Source organism: Cyclopterus lumpus, chromosome 16 (genome assembly GCF_009769545.1).
Source record: "Cyclopterus lumpus isolate fCycLum1 chromosome 16, fCycLum1.pri, whole genome shotgun sequence".
In the NCBI taxonomy this organism is placed as follows: domain Eukaryota; kingdom Metazoa; phylum Chordata; class Actinopteri; order Perciformes; family Cyclopteridae; genus Cyclopterus; species Cyclopterus lumpus.
In genome coordinates, this window is record NC_046981.1 from 9,025,234 (window position 1) to 9,043,199 (window position 17,966).

Here is a 17,966-nt window from a genome sequence, read left to right on the forward strand (position 1 = left end):
TACTTATTCTCCTTAAAAATAGAAAAGAAACTGCAGGGGAGGCTGTTCGCTCGCTCTCTTTATTCTATACCACCAGAGACACCCTCAGCAGGGCTCCAATCAAAACCGAGCACGAATTTGTGTTTCATTTAGAGTGTGTGTGTTTTTTTTTTTTTAAACCAACTGGGCTATGAAGACTACAGCGCAAGGGTCCCTGACCCTCAAGCAGGATGAGGGTGTCATTTAACCTTGCAGGGCTTCATAAGCAAATTTAACCAAACCTCAACTGTCAGAAATCACTCTATATACAAACTACAAATGCATAGCACTAAGAGATGGACTTACAGTAGGCCATTGTTCAGTCTGAAGACTTGCTGCACAGGACCATGTGTCAAAATCAAATTAGTAAATATTTCAGTTTGTAATCTTACATGGTAGATATTCCTAAATCAAATTACAATCATCTAATTGACAACCTGAGGCTGCTGTAGTGGTTTAGGGGGTGGCTACTACTTGGCTTCAGGGGTCACAAGGGTTACATCTCATTAGTTATCTGGCAGTCTTTTTTGACTTATGGGTTAAACTGGTAATTTGGAGAAAATAGCCAATGTTTTTCCTTTACAGAGAGGTTAATTATTTCATCAGTGTTTCAGAGGTTATTAACACAAGAACTACAGATTAATGTGAACTTCACTTGGTGTGTACAACCCTGTAGGGGTTAAGCATCAACCTCCATGTACACATTAAGTTTATATTATAGGGAAATCACTGCAGGCTGTGGCACATTTATAATGCAGCAGCAGGGAACATAATCCAAAGACCGCCAGCTCAGGGCCAGAGCAGGGTAATCGGTTACTGGACTTAGGCTGCTTCATAGGACTTGGGTGTTTAGCTGAGACTTTGGACAAGGTCTTTTGGGAATCCCAATTAAAAAACAGAATGCCGAATATGGGTCTTGTGAGTGCCAACCAACAAGGCAAACCTTGCATCTTTGAAGGGAGCCATGTCCAAGAAGAGGCTGCATTGATTATACTGAACGTCTTCCCAGTGTGCTGAAAACTGCAGGTATTTATGCAGTTTACAGGTGTGCTCTCTTATTTTAAAACCCCTGAATATGTTTTTTATTTTTCTTTATTGATCACCTTCTCACTGTTAGTAATGGCACACTATTTTCTGCTCATTTTCTAATATTTCACATTTGTATCATCAGAAAGTATCTCTTTCTGTGCCTTTCATATGAAAGGCATGGAGTTTCCCATCATTCCTGTCTCTTTAAAAAGTGAAATAATTAACACAGAGGTAAAATTACAGAGATGTTAGAGAAATACATCATTCACTACCCACGAGTCTTTAGAAAACCTGACAGTCAATGCACCAATTAAGATTTAGATACATCATTTAAATGTCCACACAATTCTGATGAACCAGATTTGATCCAACGTTTTTGAAGGTACGCTCATAATAAATACATTTCAGATAAAGAGCTTTTTAACTTTAATTGTCATGCTCTTTTATTTGTGAGTATTTCATGGTATAGTAAAAATATTTATGAAGCCAAGTTTTCAAGTTGGTTTATGTTGACATTGTATTTTTCATATTACTGTAAAGCATGCAAACATTGAGTCATCCCAAAATATGAACAGGCATTTGGGGATATCTAAAATAAAGATTTCACAGTTCATTTTCTCATGAGGCGTTAACACAATGTGGTCTGACACACTGCCATGTTCCTCCAAAAATGGGTAAGACAATTTGTAGTATGGTTACTTTTCGGAATTTCTACAATCATCAGAGTCTTAGGTGTTGTCTAGGGTGACACATTAACCATATTCATGCATGCTGAGTCTCGGCAGAGTAACAGCACCACGGACAGTGCACGTCTAGCTGTCCACCAAACCCAGAAGAAGATGTTCTACAAAATGAGCACATAATGTCTAAATAAATAAAAGAACAGGATGATCCTCAGACTGAAGTCTCCTTTGAGACATTCTTTGAACACATTTTGTGACTTTGTCTTCGGAATGCAGTCTAAATGTAACTGTTTCTATGTTGCCTAAGAATTGAAACAAAGAAACACGACTCCTGTAACCAAACGCCACACACTCAGCTTGTATCCGGTGTCAGCATGTGCCGAGGTGGACCCAGCTTGATTTTCATTCTACTACACTCTTAGTTCTATGAGTTCACCAAACTGTGAACATGTAATATTATCAGATCCACACTTGATGACTGAATGATGGGCATCCGGAGCAGTAATTACCCACTGCGTATGAATTAACTGGTGTAATATGTAATATCAGCACATTGAAAATGTGCTTTTTCTGGACTTGGCAAACCAAATGTGTTGCGATGTTTCAGTCTTATGAAAGTTTAAACCACATCTCTGCTCACACACTATGTGCTGTGGGCTGGATTGGGTGTCACTCCGATCCTATTGTTCATTGTAACATCATCACTCTGTCTGTCCCAGGAATCCAAACCCAGTTTACTGGTCACAAGTGAAGACGAGGGAGTCCTGTTCTGTCAAAGACAGCTTCAACGTTTCTACTCCATTTGGAACAAGAATACTGCATATCTGCTCCAGCAGAAGAAAAGAGCCATTTGCTCTTCGCCCCTGTCCACGTAAGTGAACATAACAGTGAACATAACAGTGAACATGAGTGTTGTGGGATGTTTCTTTGCTTAATTGTTGTGTTATTGGTGTATTTCATAATTATAAATGTTTACTAAAGTAAAAGATAATTAGAAGAGGTCTCCCCAGAGATCACAGTCAAATCTTGTGGTGACAGAGAAGCGTATATGTTTGCATTTTTATCTACACTATAGCATATGCTGATATACTACATACTCATGTGTGTAAACGTACCATTTATGAGTCAAGTTGGTTGTTCGACATTTAGGGATAAACTGGTGGGAAGTATTTCAATCAGCAGACAAATGGGCATAACAAATGATATATTGCTTTAAATGAACACTAAGGATTTAAAAAAGATTAGACAAAACAACAACATTGATTAGCAGACAGGATTTCACCACAGATTTGGTTTGATTATCTCCCCTCATTTACCGATCTTTCCCTTGTGTTCCATCCTGCCTTCACCTCCTCTATTCAGAGTCAGAGCTCCAGCAGTCAGATGGAGCCCAAGTCCTCCCTCAACCACGGCATCCCGCCTGATCTAAATGGCCATTGTCACTTTGGTTATGGAGGAACCATCATAACTGAGTGAGTGTAAAAACATTCTGCACAGAAATGTAATAGAAAGAAAATGTAATACATCACATTATAGATTGTTGTTTTTCCCTCGCAGCGTCGCCACCAGTCAACAACCTCATGACTATACTGGCAGAAAGAAGAGTAAAGTTCGTCTCAATGACCAGCTGTGAGTAGCTATCAATTTATCATAACTATAGTCATTATTAACATGAAGGATAACATTATTGTTGTTTCTTTTCTCAGCATACCAAAACCAACAGACATAAATATGGCGTGAGTACTTTCTTTTTGATAGACCGATTTATATATTTTTAAAAGCTTACTACTTGCATTTAAGGTTTCTTGTGTCGGCCTCAAACCTTGATACACTTCATCTTTATTTAATTCCCTGCTAACAGGGAGAACATTATAAAGATAGCAACTCCAAAACAGCACCCCTATTCATCCCACATCTCCCAGTTTGCAATGTTCCCATCCTTCCGCTCCCCAGATGACCACGAAACAGGAGTCAGAGCTGCCTCTCAACATTTCCTCAACCCCCTCATCCCAAATAACGCACCAGATGTCACTTTGCTGAAAAAAACTATAGGTACGTGAGTAAAACATGTTGAGGTTAAAGGGGATGAGAGACTAGATGCTTCCACAGAAGTTTAATATGTCTTTATTTCCATGTACAGGTGGTCCATACAGACATGAGGTCTTGGAGACACCCATGAAAAACAGGAAGAAAGCTGTTACGTGGACTGGAGAACACGGCTTCTTAGATGTGAATAATAAAATATTGTACATAGCTTCACATTCTCATTGCGGTTATCCAATGCATCAAGTCACAGTTGATCTGATCATTTTCAAAAATTACCAATGTTCTTCCTTCAGCATACAAAGCCATTGAAAGGAGAGAAGCAGGTATTCTACCCGACTCCTCCAAAGACGATTCTGCCCAACCCTAAACTTCGTGACCAGGAATTGTCGTTATCAGAGCGGACAAGCAACATGCTGAAGAATTTGGAGCGGACACAATGGGTCACCTCCTACCAAATGCACCACACAGGTAAAGAAGCCTTTTTAAAAAAAATTGTATTTGTTTATTTAATAAGGGACAGTGCACAAGAGGCTATTTTTCATCTGTAGTCCCAGAACGTATACGTTAGTGTGTTGGTGACAGAACAACAGTTAATGGAGTAAGGAGTGGATCTAATATTAGATCTAATCTAATATTTAATTTTGAGACTGGACTGCTGTTGGTACTGAAATAATATCCAGGACCGTGGGTCCCCGTGGCCGCAGGAAATTCAGGATTCAATGAATTCAAGTTTAACAATATTTAATGGCTAAGATAATAGTCAAATAGCGTTCAAGGCCGTGGAGCTGGAAAGGGAGAGCTCTCCACAGACGGACTCAGCTGCCCCAAAGCATCTCTCTTTTGCCAGGAGCAGCCATGAGCCAGGGGCTGTCTCAAACCTCCCAAACCAAACAGAACTCTGAGCTCCAGAACAAAGGTCACGGTCGTTAGTATTAGTATAGCCATGCAAATGAGTTCACACCTAAAGGTTAGTTTGATTGGATAGTTTAAACAATGGAGACGTTCTGTTCGCTAAGCTAATTCATTTTAAGATGGAGGTCAAATGTCACACTTCAGGTCAGTCAGGAAGTTCCCTCCAGAATAAAACTTATTATCCTGCCTTCAGAATAAAAGTAACATATCAGGTTTCAATCGGCCTCCATCTTCCATCCATCCATCCATTTTCAATACCGCTTATCCTCATTAGGGCCGCGGGGGCGCTGGAGCCTATCCCAGCTGACATAGGGCGAAGGCAGGGGACACCCTGGACAGGCCGCCAGTCCATCGAGGGCACATGTAGGGAGATACAACCATTCACTCTCACATTCACACCTACGGGCAATTTAGAGATCAATTAACCTGCAGCATGTCTTTGGACTGTGGGAGGAAGCCGGAGAGCCCGGAGAGAACCCACGCTGCCACGGGGAGAACATGCAAACTCCACACAGAAGGACCGCTCCGACTGGGAATTGAACCCGCGGCCCTCTTGCTGTGAGGCGACAGTGCTAGCCACTACACCACCGTGCAGCCCAGGCCTCCATCTTAACTATCCTATCCAAACAATAAAACATCATTCATTCTCATACAGTTAATCATTACATTTGTCATCAACAAACAGTTACAATAATAGAGTGAAAGGAAATAGAAGTATCTCCTGCTCTCCCAGAAAATTATACTAACATGCCTTCACTCAAAGAAAAACCTCTTTTTTTTTCAAACTCTTCTCCTCCCCAATCATTTTCTTTCAGTCGCAGCAAGAAGCTGAAACGTTATGTATTATATAACACAGAGGATATCCATGATTTTAACATCAATAATACTGTTGGTTTTTGATTTTTCGAAGGATCTGGGCCAGCAAATCCACTAATGATAGACGACTTCAAGGAAAAAATCTGTAACATTACAGGGATGAATACACACACCCCACTGGTAAAATCCTTGAGAACGTTGCACCTTTTTACAACAACATTTACTCTATTCAACTAATCGTATTAAATACCTTTCCCTTCAGAGAGAAAGGTCTTTTCCCGTATTTGTTCCCTCTAAACCCAGAGGAGGATGTAGAAAAAGACAGCAGAGGAGCACCTGCAGTCCCACTGCTCATGAACTCCCAAATCGATCTCAAGCTCCGAACCAAGGCTCTCCTTCAGCTGCTATGAACCAACATAGGCAACAAGAGATCCCAACTAAGTATAACGAGGCAAGAGATCCAAACCAAAAGTCTCATAATCAACCAAAGTACAGTTCTGGCTCCACAGAAGTACAGAGTGCTAAGCCGTCCCAGGAGGTCCTACATAGACAACAAACTGAGAGCAAAAGCTCTCTGTATGAGGACAGAGAGAGAGAAATGGAATTATCCATGTCACACATCAGCCAAGAAGCTAACACTGCCCGGATCTCAGGTACAGAGCAACTAGACATGTACACCTCCCCTCTTTCCCGGGAAGAAACGGAGGTCAACTGGGAGAAGAGCCTGACCGAGCTGTGTGGAGGAAATCTTTCTAGCATTAGTCGGTCATCTGAGGTCAAAGAGGTGGCAGGTATTGAATCAAATGCTAAGTTATCATCAAGGGCAGCTTCGGAGCAGGAGATGATGGCAAAGGGCAGAGAGCTGCCAGGCAGTACGTCTAACTCCTGCATCCTGCCAAGGCCGCCTATCCTTCCTGGCATTCGCCCAGTGGACAGAGTTGGGATTGTGGGTAAAGAAGGTAGAGCTCTCTGCCTCCGGGACCTTCAAAATGAATTCAGTAAATCGAAGGCCCATCGCGACTTTAACTGCTCCATCACTCATGCTGCTGTGAACCTGAGGGACAATGTTGTCACAGGGAAGAAACATGACTTCTACGGGATCAACTGTTACTACCTGCATGGATAATACTGGACATGATTTTTCTTTACATCTGGTAGCAAATACTATTTTGTAAGTATAGTAAACAGGCTATTTGCAGTATGTTGTTAATTTTCTCTTTGGTTCTAAGCATTCAATTTGCAAGATTCATTAGAGCTCAGAATGAATAGAATAGCTGTTTTATAAAAGGCTCCCTTCAGCCCCAGCTGGTTTAGAGCCAAATAAAAGAAACAGCCTTCAAAGCTCACTTCTGTGAGTTCAGTGTGCCTGCACAGTCCAAACTGAGGAAATATTCAGCAGCTGTAAATTCATAATGCTGCACAGATGAATACTTTGGTCTTTACTGTAACCTTTTTTTAATTTCACAGAGGAGAAAGCTTCTCTGAAGATGATATTTCCCCCTGTCACAGAGTTCACCCCAGAGCTTTGTGTTGGCTGTGTTATGGAATCTACCTCTCTGTATCGTAGGTGCTGCAGTAACCTTCGAGCTCGCCGGTGTGAAAGGAAAATAATGCCTTTTTCCATGTAATCTGTTGCAGTCAGGCCGACTCTCTGCAAAAGGTGTTTTGTCACAGAAAGTCCTTGAGCAGCAAGCCTGCAACCTTGTGTGATATAACAGCCTCTCATTCAGGCGTTTGGAAAAAAATGAAAAAGAGAATGGCTTTCACAGCCAAATAGACCAGTGCAATTTTCTTCCTGAATATTGTAGACATTGTACATCTAGTTGCAATGCAATTTCTAACCAAGATAAGATTGGTGGTGTTGGTTATTGTTGTTTTTCTCCTTTTTTGCTATTGTGCATACAACAAAACCTGCATTCTTATAAAACAAACTGCACTTGTGTTTTATTCAATGTCATGTTTGCTGAGTCACTCACTATGCATGCACATATTTTTATTCTCAGAAATGTATTTCAAGTTGTCTATTTCCTTTTACTACTTATCTATTATTACGTCATGAGGACACCTGCAAAGCCGTGATTCAACAATAGGTCCAGCAGATGGCGGTATATTAGCATTTTCGATCACAAGTTCTGTCAGTTATCATGATGACTTCATTTTGTTGTTTCTTTTTATGACGGTTATCTTATCTTTTTGGTGACTCAATATCCTATTCAGTTAGTAAAAACCAAATAAAAAAAATAAATCCAACTTCTTATCTACACGTGGACACAGGAATGTAATATGGAAATACATCTGCAAATAAACAATGACTAAAATACCACACGTGATGGGTTTGTGTCTCCACTGCGTGCCCTTGCTTTTGGTGTCTTCCTCAACACGTCACGGAAAAAGATGCTGTCAGTGCCACAGACTCCGCCCCTTCGAGCTAACGCGGCGCTCTTCTCTGCATTTTAATTGGAGTTGGCTTCACTCGGTCACGCAGGGCGGAGCCTGCCCCCATACAGCGGTGGAGAAATTGATGCCCCTCAAAGCGGGGCTGGACGGTGCATGTGTGTGCATGTCCGACTGGAGAGGGCTGGCTGGCTGAGGCTGTAATTCGAGTCCCTCTTCAGTGGCCTTGTTCTCTTATTTGGGTTATAATAAACCGACTGTTTCCAACATCTGTCTTCACCAACTGGAATGCACATCTGTAACTTTGTCAAGGTGAGTGCGTTTTTGTCCTTTGGTAAGTACAATCAAATTGTCTTTTACGAGATAACGTTATTCTTTCTTGGAAATCATATCAGTTAAATAATTCAAGTGCATTTAAAAGTTCATTGCAGTTCCTGTTTTCTTGCTCTTTGAGGCAGCATTTAAAACTGAACATTTCATAGCAGTTAAACTGCAGTAAAAGAGTACTCACTTGTGAAGCTTCAAGTAGAAATAAGCCAAATGTAAACTACATTTATTCCTTTTATACACTGTTTAACTCTCCTGTTGGGTTTTGCAGTCGATCTTTTGCAATATTTGTGTTACGATCATAACATGTGATTCATACAATCAACACTAAAACATCCTTTTAGTCTCCATGGTAACTCTGAGCTCCCTTCCTCTTTAGAGAAGACAAGTTGTGGAGGATTTACTATTTCCATATAAATCATCACAGAGTAGCAAGCTATCAGTAAATCTCAGTCCCAAGCCAAAAGTATGAATAATGTGCCTACACGTATGAGTGGCTGTATCTCTCTGCTGAGTGGAGGTGTGTGTGATAGTGAGTGACGATAGGATCCATTTTCAGATTTAATCAGAGCGTTGAGCTCAGTATCTCATACGTAATACAGTGTTTGGAGCAAAACAATGGAATAGGAGGATTTAGAATATTCCTGTTCCTATGCAGATGGCAGACATAAGATAATATGTATGCAGTTATTAGCACACTCCCAGGTAATTACAATGGTGTCTAATCCACCATAATAACAGTGATTGGCATGCTGAATATAGGTGTTTGTGCCAAAAAAATCCAGTCAAATTCTGTTAATCCTAAAACATTTGGTTGAGTCAAAGCTGTTTTGTTTATTTATGTGGCTCACTTGCAGACGGGTTGTAATTTCTGGACTTAACCAAGTTTATCTCAGCTGGTGTGGTGTCAACAGTGCAACAGAGGAGGCTTTTCAGGGGCTGCTTTGGCTGTGTGTCTCAGTGTGAGGCTCAATAGGAGCCATTGAGGGTTTCTGTAAAAACGCCTGACATGACATGGAGTAAAGAAGGTGGATAGTGAGCACATCCTGCATGCCTCAGATTGGTTTACAGGTGAGGACATAATCACAAACAGGGGAAGAAGTCTCAGAGACTAGAAACTTTGCTTTGAGATGCTTCTTTATACTTCGGAGGGTCGTCAAATTAAGCACGTGGACAGCTTCTCGGTTTACACTATCCATTTCTTCACCCGGCTCTGAGGGTTGTTTGTTGGCCAATTTGTTATTCTTGCAGCTCCCTGAGGTTTTTCGTTCCTAAAACACCGAAATCAGTGATTGCAGTCAAACACAGGGATACTGTGAGGGAGAGAAATCAATATAATGTGTGGAATGCAGCAGCAGGAAAAAAATAAAAATAATTTGTCTGTGCAAAACATTTATCTAAAATAGCAATGGGGCATTGCATTGCATGAGGTCAACTTCACGGTAATTTCAGCTTCACCCGTGTGTCGAGCTGAATCTTAGAATAAATGTGCACAACCTAAACTCTGCAATCACCTCAAGACAGTATTTCTACAGTAACCAGTTCAAAAACTGCTCCACTAAACAGCAAGTGAATAATGCAGGTGGATAAATAGCATCTCCTGCATGTGGCAGGTGTTGCTTCTTTTTGCGTAATAGGCCCCCATAAATAATTCATGTAGTTTCCCTCAACAGGTAGAAGTGCTTTTAGCCAACAGAGAAACTAATGTTATGAACCATGTCACCATGTCACCTTTTTTTGACATTTCAATAAAATTACAAAAAAGGCAATGGTACTATACAGTAGCAAGCACACGCCACAAATAACAATGAAAATGAATGAAATAACAATAATCTTAGAATTTCACTTGTATTAAATAAATAAGATCAGACTGTTTCGATATTACGTAATTCTGTCTGTCTGATTGTTTTCCAGTCAAAGTGACTTGGACTATCTCGTTAATTGTGTTTTAAAGGCTGAAGGAAGCTGGAAGGCTGCTTTCGTAACTCTGTGAACGCTGGCAGATATTAGCATGACATTTTAATGAGGGGCAGCATTAACTTAAAAAAAAAAAGCACACGCCTAAAACCGTCCATTGAGCCTTCTGGTTTGCAGGGCTGAAATATTAAACCATATACACGATTGCGGCACTGACTCTTTTTTTGGTATTTGGTCTTCAAATTATTCAAATTATTACTTCTTCTGAACTAATACCTAAAAAGACTGTCATGTCTGTCTGAAGGATTTTGTTGAAGAACGATATGCCTTTTCAAAATAATGTTTCCGTTAGCACCTTATCACAATTGCCAGATTTTGATCAGTGGTTCTTCCATTCAGATTCTGTCAACAACAATTTTGTTTGCGTCTGCACAGGATGAGCTCATTTTCACCCCTGTTTGTTTTCACAACAGTCGGCTAGCAGTGTCATATTTCATTAAGCGAGACCAACAGTTTCACCCTAACAGATTAAAAACCAGACCTGTAATCAGAGTCCGAGTTTCTAGAGACTCTGGACATGTCATGCAGTATGTAAGAGATGGTCATCGGGGCTCATGGGGCTCTTCATGCGTTTTCAGTGGTGCTAGAGGCGTATCAGGATGGTAAAGTCTGTCTGTCAGTTGGTCCACCACTCTGATCCAGATATCTCCACAGCTATTGGGTAGATTGCCATGAAATCAACCTCACCTGCACTTTGTGTTTAGTGGTAATTAGTCAATGTTAGCATGCTAACAGGCTAAACTAAGATGGTGAACCTGGTCAATGTAACCTGCCACACAACATCATATTAGTATTGTCACTGTGAGCATGTTAGCATGCTCATTAAAGCAGCATTTAGCTTCAGTACAGCCTCACACAGCTGCTAGCATGGCTCGTTGGTATGCAGTGACAGCTTTCATGATTTCATTCCATCTGCATTATTACAAAGAAAAACACATTCTAAAACAATAAAAGGACCCAAAAAAGAAGAACTTTTTATTCTTAAGATGATTCAGTCATTAATATCGAGCCAGAAATAAATGTTATCATTTCTCGTCATATAGTGAAATTGTCACTGTGAGATTATACATTTCTCTTACTTTGCAGTAAAGTATGCCACTAAAACTCTACACATACAAACGGTAGAGCAGCTTCAAAGATCTGTGGATGTCATGTGATCACACCAATACTTCAAGCACATGCTGCAAATATCGTCCCCAAAAATACAAAGGCAGTCAAACCACCAAAACACAAGCTTTTCAGCTACAGCTTGAGTCAGTTGCTGGTGCTGTAACAGTTTATATCCGATGTTACTACAACAGAGCAGGGATTCCTACTGTGAGAGTCGTCAATACTCCAGTTCATGACATGAAGTAAATCTCTCCAAGACGCGGGTAACACTTCTCAGTTCAGACAGTTTATCTGTCCCTAAATGGAAAGTATGGAAAAACCAATGCCATGTCCTAAATATATCTGCTCCTGAAGGACTTAGAGATTGCTTGGGCAGTGCAGAATATGTATTTTGTAATACCTTCTTTTTAGGCCTATTTTTTCTCAATTGTTATGAGACTGGATCTGCATTCTAACAATCACAATGGACACCTCAAATGTCATCATCCTCTATTCTGGGATACATCAGACTAAAGGTGGAGATAATGCTTTTGCATCCTAATCAGAGCAGTGGTATGATGGTAAGCGCTGTAATCTTTAATTTTGGGAAATCAACAGCTGGATCATTGCTGTCACGCAAGTTGCTGCAAGCGAGAGGAGCATTTTACTCACTTGTGTTTTTGCCCACTCTTTTGTCCAGTGAGTGTTGAGCTAAGCTGTGACTACTCTGCGTCCTAATGAGGTGGTGTTGAGGTTATGAGTCTGTCAAGTTCCCAAACATTGTGATTATAACAAAGGAGAGGACCTCTGTGACACACAGCGACAACAGAAAGAAATAGTAACAGCGAGATGGGGGTGGGGGGAGCACGTTGAGGATGTGGTTGATTAACAGGATGTGTTTGTTAGAGAGTGTGGCAAAGCTATGTCATATGTCAGAGTTTAGTAGACATGAATGAAAGACGTCTTATGCTGCAGGAAGGTATCGTGTCTCTCTCTCATTATTACAACGCTGCAAGAATTTACTCTTGGGGGCGAATATGATGAGTAGAGAAGGCATCAAACCTCCATTTCATCAAAATGTAAGATTGCAGATAGCGAAGACAGACGTGCACGCTTTAAGCTCAGCAGCCTGAGTTGGTTTTTTTGGAGTGGCTCATTTCACCACGAGGGCCGTAAGCAGATCAGAGGCATGTGTAGACATCTGTGTGTCTCTCTCAGAAATGGCTCGCAAATGTGACCATGCTTGATTGAGAGATGTACCAATGAATAATCAATCTCATTTTGGGATGAAGACAGTTTAGTCTATGTGTCAATACTCTGAGCTAGTGGCTTGCTGGGTGATAGTGAAGACACTAAGGATATTGTTGCATGAATATTAATATATATAGTCCTCAATTACACTGTTCAGGTCTTTTGGGGTATAATAAAGGGCGGAAGTAATGACTGGAGATGGCAATTAATTACTGCATCTGATAAAAGAGACTTTCGGGACTGTTGTCTGTGCAGTTGCCCATGTTCTACTCTCCATGATAACTCTTCAGACTGGGTTGAGAAGATGATTCTGATTGCAGCAGCCTGTTGAAGGGCCTTAACTGAAAACTCAATGCATTCAGATTGGAGTTGCATTCAGTTGGAGTTATACCACTATTAATCTGTTCTCAGAAGAAACCAAATAAGGGCATTTCCCAAAGGATCTAACTCTTACTGTACATTCAATCTTACAGTAAAAATTCAGCATTTTTTTTAATTGAATTTCTTTTTCCCTTTGAGACATTACATCAGCTTGTTGCTGCGGTCAAAACAAAGACGTATGGAATAACAAAATGCAGGTCTGATTCAGTATTAAATCACATCACCACATATTTAGTTGTGGTCAAAGTAGTGGCCATTGGCCAGGGAATATTGTTTTCTGCTGATTTCTGATCCCGCCATTTCCTTTGCTGCTTTTACATCAGAGTTTCTCTTCCCCACCCAAGAAAGAGTTGTTCTGCATTTCACATAATGAAATCACAGAGACTAAGTGGCGTCATCCCAGCAGGGTAATGCACAGATGTAATAACATTACTGATATTAAAGTGATACGTTTTAGGCGCAGCAAATGAAAGCCCATGTCTCCTTTGGTGGGAAGCAGCTATCAGAAAATGTGCCTCTCTGCTGTTACCAAAGCAAACAGGAAGAATATTCACTGTGCTCATGACAAACCAGCTTCTGGTGAGTTTATCCTGCAGAGGAAGAGAAAGGCAAATAAAATGAGGCAAGTGTTTGGGGTCTGATTTGGGTTCATCCAGATGGATGATGACAGCATTAGAGAGGTAGGCCACTCGCCTCGCCAGAGTTTGCTTTATCGCTAAAGAGCTTTGTATTGAGAGAAATGATCTGTCAGAGAATGGCTGGTGGACTGTACAGATAAGGTGGTTACCACAACACCACGTTAAGTGTTTGTTGAATGCAGAGGCCATGTGTTTTGTCAAGTTTATGTTGAAAAGATCAGAGCGAAGCTTCAAGTGTTTTTATGTATTTAAAGGTTATCTTCTCTGCTTGGTAAAAGTAAATCTTCCATCCTTATAAACATGCCTCTTAAAGCACACTTTCCCTCATTGACATTACTGAACTCTAGCAGTGTTGTGTCTTCCTAAAATGAGTTTGACTACTTTCACTGTGTGTATTTGTCAACCCTTTGAGTCACTTTGGTGCATCAATGTTTCCTGTCATTATTGCAAATATGACATATTTACTAAGAAAGCAGCACCATTCAGCCACGAGACGTTTATTCCAGTGAGTCACATCCTAATGATGCCTGAAAGCCTGCTCGGCCTGTGAGCCCTCTGACAGACTCTGGAGACAGTGGAAGGACAGACCAACATATGCAACATAAACTGCTAAATGTAATAGAGGGCTTTCAGCTTTGTCAATCTAGTTAGTGCAGCTTAAAAGGACACTAAGCCATTTATAACTTCAACTGAAATATAAAGCTGACCAAGGATGTGTTGACAGATGTCTGGAATGCCTTAAAGTTACATAACTAGGCATATGAGCTCCGAAAGGAGTACAATCTCAGCAGCTTGTTGCTTGTTTTGTCAAGCACCTGCAGACATTTATGGTTATTCATTTCTGGAAGTGGACAATATACGTTTTACTGATATGATTTCCTGTGATATGAAAATGCCTGTGAGCCATGTATAAAATGCCTGAGCATCCTGTACGGTTAAGTGATGAGTCCACCCTGAGACCCTTGCTGCATGTACAGCTTAGAAGTTAATTGACAACTATTGTGATAATAGTTTAATTCAAGCACAAATTACAAATATTAATTGGTTTCAGCTTCTCCATTTTGAGTATTCACTGCTTTAATCTGTTTTGTGTGATATACTATTTTAGTGTGTTAAACAATAAGTAATTTCAAGATATATCACCAAAAAACATTTTGGCAGGTATTTTTGATAATAAATGATAATCGTTGGTTGCACAATCCCTCATTTCCTGTCTGCTCTAGTTCATACTATCCAATAAAAGATAAAACACCCCCAAAACTATTAATCAAAACTAATTTACAGTCATGCTTTGAGGTTGTGGACACACACAGTGCTGCTTTTGAGCTAAATGCTAACGTTAGCATGGCAACATGCTCACAATTTCAATGCTAACATGCTGATGTTGAGCTCGTAAAATGTTTTCCATTGTCTTCATTCTAGTTTAGTGTGTTAGCATGTTAACATTTTAAAAACTCAAATTGAAATGTGATGGGAATGTCATTAGTTTTGAAGGTCATATGCCAAAGTATTGGACAATTAAAAATGTTGGTCTGCCGGTGGTGTTAAATTAAAACTCAGTTGATTACAAAGTAATTCCAATTCATTCTGAATGAGACATGATTGGCAGCATACATTTTTACGAACATTTTGCTTCCAAAAAACCTCAACTGTCAATCTCATGGTGGCGCTACGAGAAAAGTCAATGGTTGTTCGTATGACATGTGATCGATCTAATAGTAACTAAGACATTTCAGTCTGGAACGAGAGGCCGACATACAATCTCTAGAGCCTTAAGAAAATACGATGTCGGCGGTGATTCTTTGGCACTGCTCTTCCAGAGAAGTTGAAACTTTTGGAGCAGTCTTTTTGCTGCAGTCGGGGGTCAGAATGAGGTTTTCCAATAAGATGATGATTATGTGAGGTGAGAAAAGCAGGAAAGCTTTGAGTTTAAAGCTCCTGCTAGTTGTCACGCTGTGTCACGCTGGTTTGTCATTATTACAGGTTCCACTCACCCACAACTTACTGCAATATTCAAGAGATGTGTCACCTCTCCATGTAGAGACACTTCGAAAAGACACTTTAAAAAGAACATATTTTCTATGTCTGTTCCTGGAAACAAAGATTACAGGTCTCAAGCATTTCCTGCAAACATACCAGTAAGGATTTAAATGAGTGCTGGAATATTATTCTACAAATAGATTGAATTTCAGTTAGCTTGTCACCTATTGATTACAGCTTTACAGTTAAATGCAGGGAGTCCGGAGAGATGTATGATGATACCACATCCTGTACTATTTACTCTTTATTTTCTGTAATATTATCAAGCCCAGACAATAGGCGTTGATCATCTCTTTATCTTGTATTCGTATTGTGACAAAAGTTGGCATCTGATATCATTGGCATGCACTATGAACTGTCTGAATGGTTAATGAGGAGTTACACCTTAGTACAAATGTGCCCCTGCTTTAGATTTCTAATGATTTGTAGTCTGTAGAGTATACTGTATATTATTTAAAAAGTGTTATTGTCCACTAAAAATTGGTATGACAATTTACTCCATGTACTGAATGTTAATTGTGTTGCTCTGGTGTATCGTGATATGGATTTTGTCCATACGGCCTGGTACATTTAATGGGATAACAATCATTCTTTGTCAAGGTCAGTACCATTTGTATTACAAAACAGAAGTATTATTCAAACACAGCAGTCAGCAGATGGTGTGTCGCATATTTTGAATGCTTTTTTGATTTTCTCATCACCAGGCTTCGCATTTGTTGGTACATATCTGTGTTCATGTACATGCACTGCACATATGCAATATGTAGTTTTGTGTTGATACATTCATACATGAAAGGGAGGCCATCTTGATGACAGTATAACTTTGTGGCTGGTGTTTATCTTTCAGGGTTCATGTGGTCCCTTCTGTTTTTTTGACACACTCATCCCTGCATGTGCTCTTCGTGGAATGGAGCTTTGACATCTAATACTGCTGTAGCCTCGATTAAAGCCTGAGAAGTGGTGCCTGTGGTGCCTGGGGCGTGGTTAGGCTCAGCTGCAGAGGGGAGTGGGGGTGTGGCTCAGGGAACAGGTGCCAGGAAGAGGCCTAATTGGCATCAGCTGCATGGGATCAGGGGTTGTGTGCCTCTCCCCTATATTAGGTGCAATAGGGATGGAGGCACGGGACCGGAGAGCAGAGACACAGCCAGAGAGAATAAAGAATATTGCCAAATGATAAACCGAAGTTTGCTCATCCCTTGGTGCTGGGGGGGGTTAGTGACAGGAGCGTGTTACAGTGCCCTTAGCGGTGACAATGTTACAGACCTGCGCATAGCAGGTGTGATCAGTGGAAAGTTGATGAATAAATCATAGGAGATGGAGAGGATGGAGTGGATGCATTACATTTAGTATCTCATACATCTTGGTTGTCTGTAGCTTAGCTCCTGCAGTTGGGTTCTTTTGTGTGTCCTGACTTTGATCCATTGTTGTGGCTGTATTTGGGGTGTTGAGCTCTGTCAGGGTAAACCACGGCCTGTGGTCCACAGACAGTATGCAGCACACAGCTTGCTAAGGCAGGTAATTTGATTAACCTTGCTGCTGCTTCAAAGTGGTTGTTCACACATTGAGTGTCTGATTCAGTGTGAGTCGGCAGATAGTTTTCATTGGGAGAAAGAAAAACATGAATAGCAAAATCAAATGTTAACATTAGGCCCACTTTGAAGCACTTTTCTAGTACATTTGGTGCAAATATTTTTTACTTCAGTGGAATTATGACTGTGAGGAATCAGGTTAATATGATCCCATTGTGTCCTTGTTTTAAGAAAATTCCAGTAAAACTGTAATTCGAAAAATCTAAAATATATTCAAATGGTATTAAATGTGTTTTTCTTTACATGCCTGATAATGCATTACTGTAGAACAATAAGTGAGAAAGTGAATAAAAAATTGCAAATATTTGCTACAGTTTTGTGAGGATGTGAGGATCTTCTGCTTTTCTCTGTTTTAGATCATTGTACGTTAGCTACTTCACACTGTTGTTTTGATAAAACAAGCAATTTTCAGATCTCACCTTGAGCTGTGGGAACTTGTGATAGGCACTTTTCACTAGGAAATGAATTGGTGGTTGCAGCCTACACAGAACAGCGGTTTGATTGGGTTATGAGGAATGTTGCATACATTTGTCAGATCATGATACTCCTTAATAGGAGGGAATATGCCCGTAATAATATTGTAATGTTTTAATTCACAGTATTGCCCACCGAGTACTTGAAAATATATTTAGCCCTAACCACAACTAGGAAAATACGTAGTGTGGATACATTCTGTGATAAAAAGAAAAATTCAGACCAAATTATAATGTTGTCTCTCACAGATCTCGCAGATGATCTTTAGATGAAGTCGTGATCTCAGACCTAATGGTCCACAA

The 17,966-nt window shown here is 40.3% G+C and overlaps 1 protein-coding gene across 5 annotated transcripts in view; it reads left to right on the forward strand.

Moving 5' to 3' along the window:
* Positions 1–7,977: 7,977 nt before the first annotated feature.
* Positions 7,978–17,966, forward strand: part of osbpl3b (oxysterol binding protein-like 3b) — a 28,430-nt gene continuing 18,441 nt past the window's right edge. For all 5 annotated transcript variants that reach the window (XM_034553193.1, XM_034553191.1, XM_034553192.1 and 2 more), the window contains exon 1: positions 7,978–8,210. Coding sequence is in view for 4 of the 5 variants with exons in the window: in XM_034553191.1 (XP_034409082.1) it covers positions 8,187–8,210 (24 nt within the window). In the remaining variant the exon portion in view is untranslated. The remainder of the gene's footprint in view (positions 8,211–17,966) is intronic.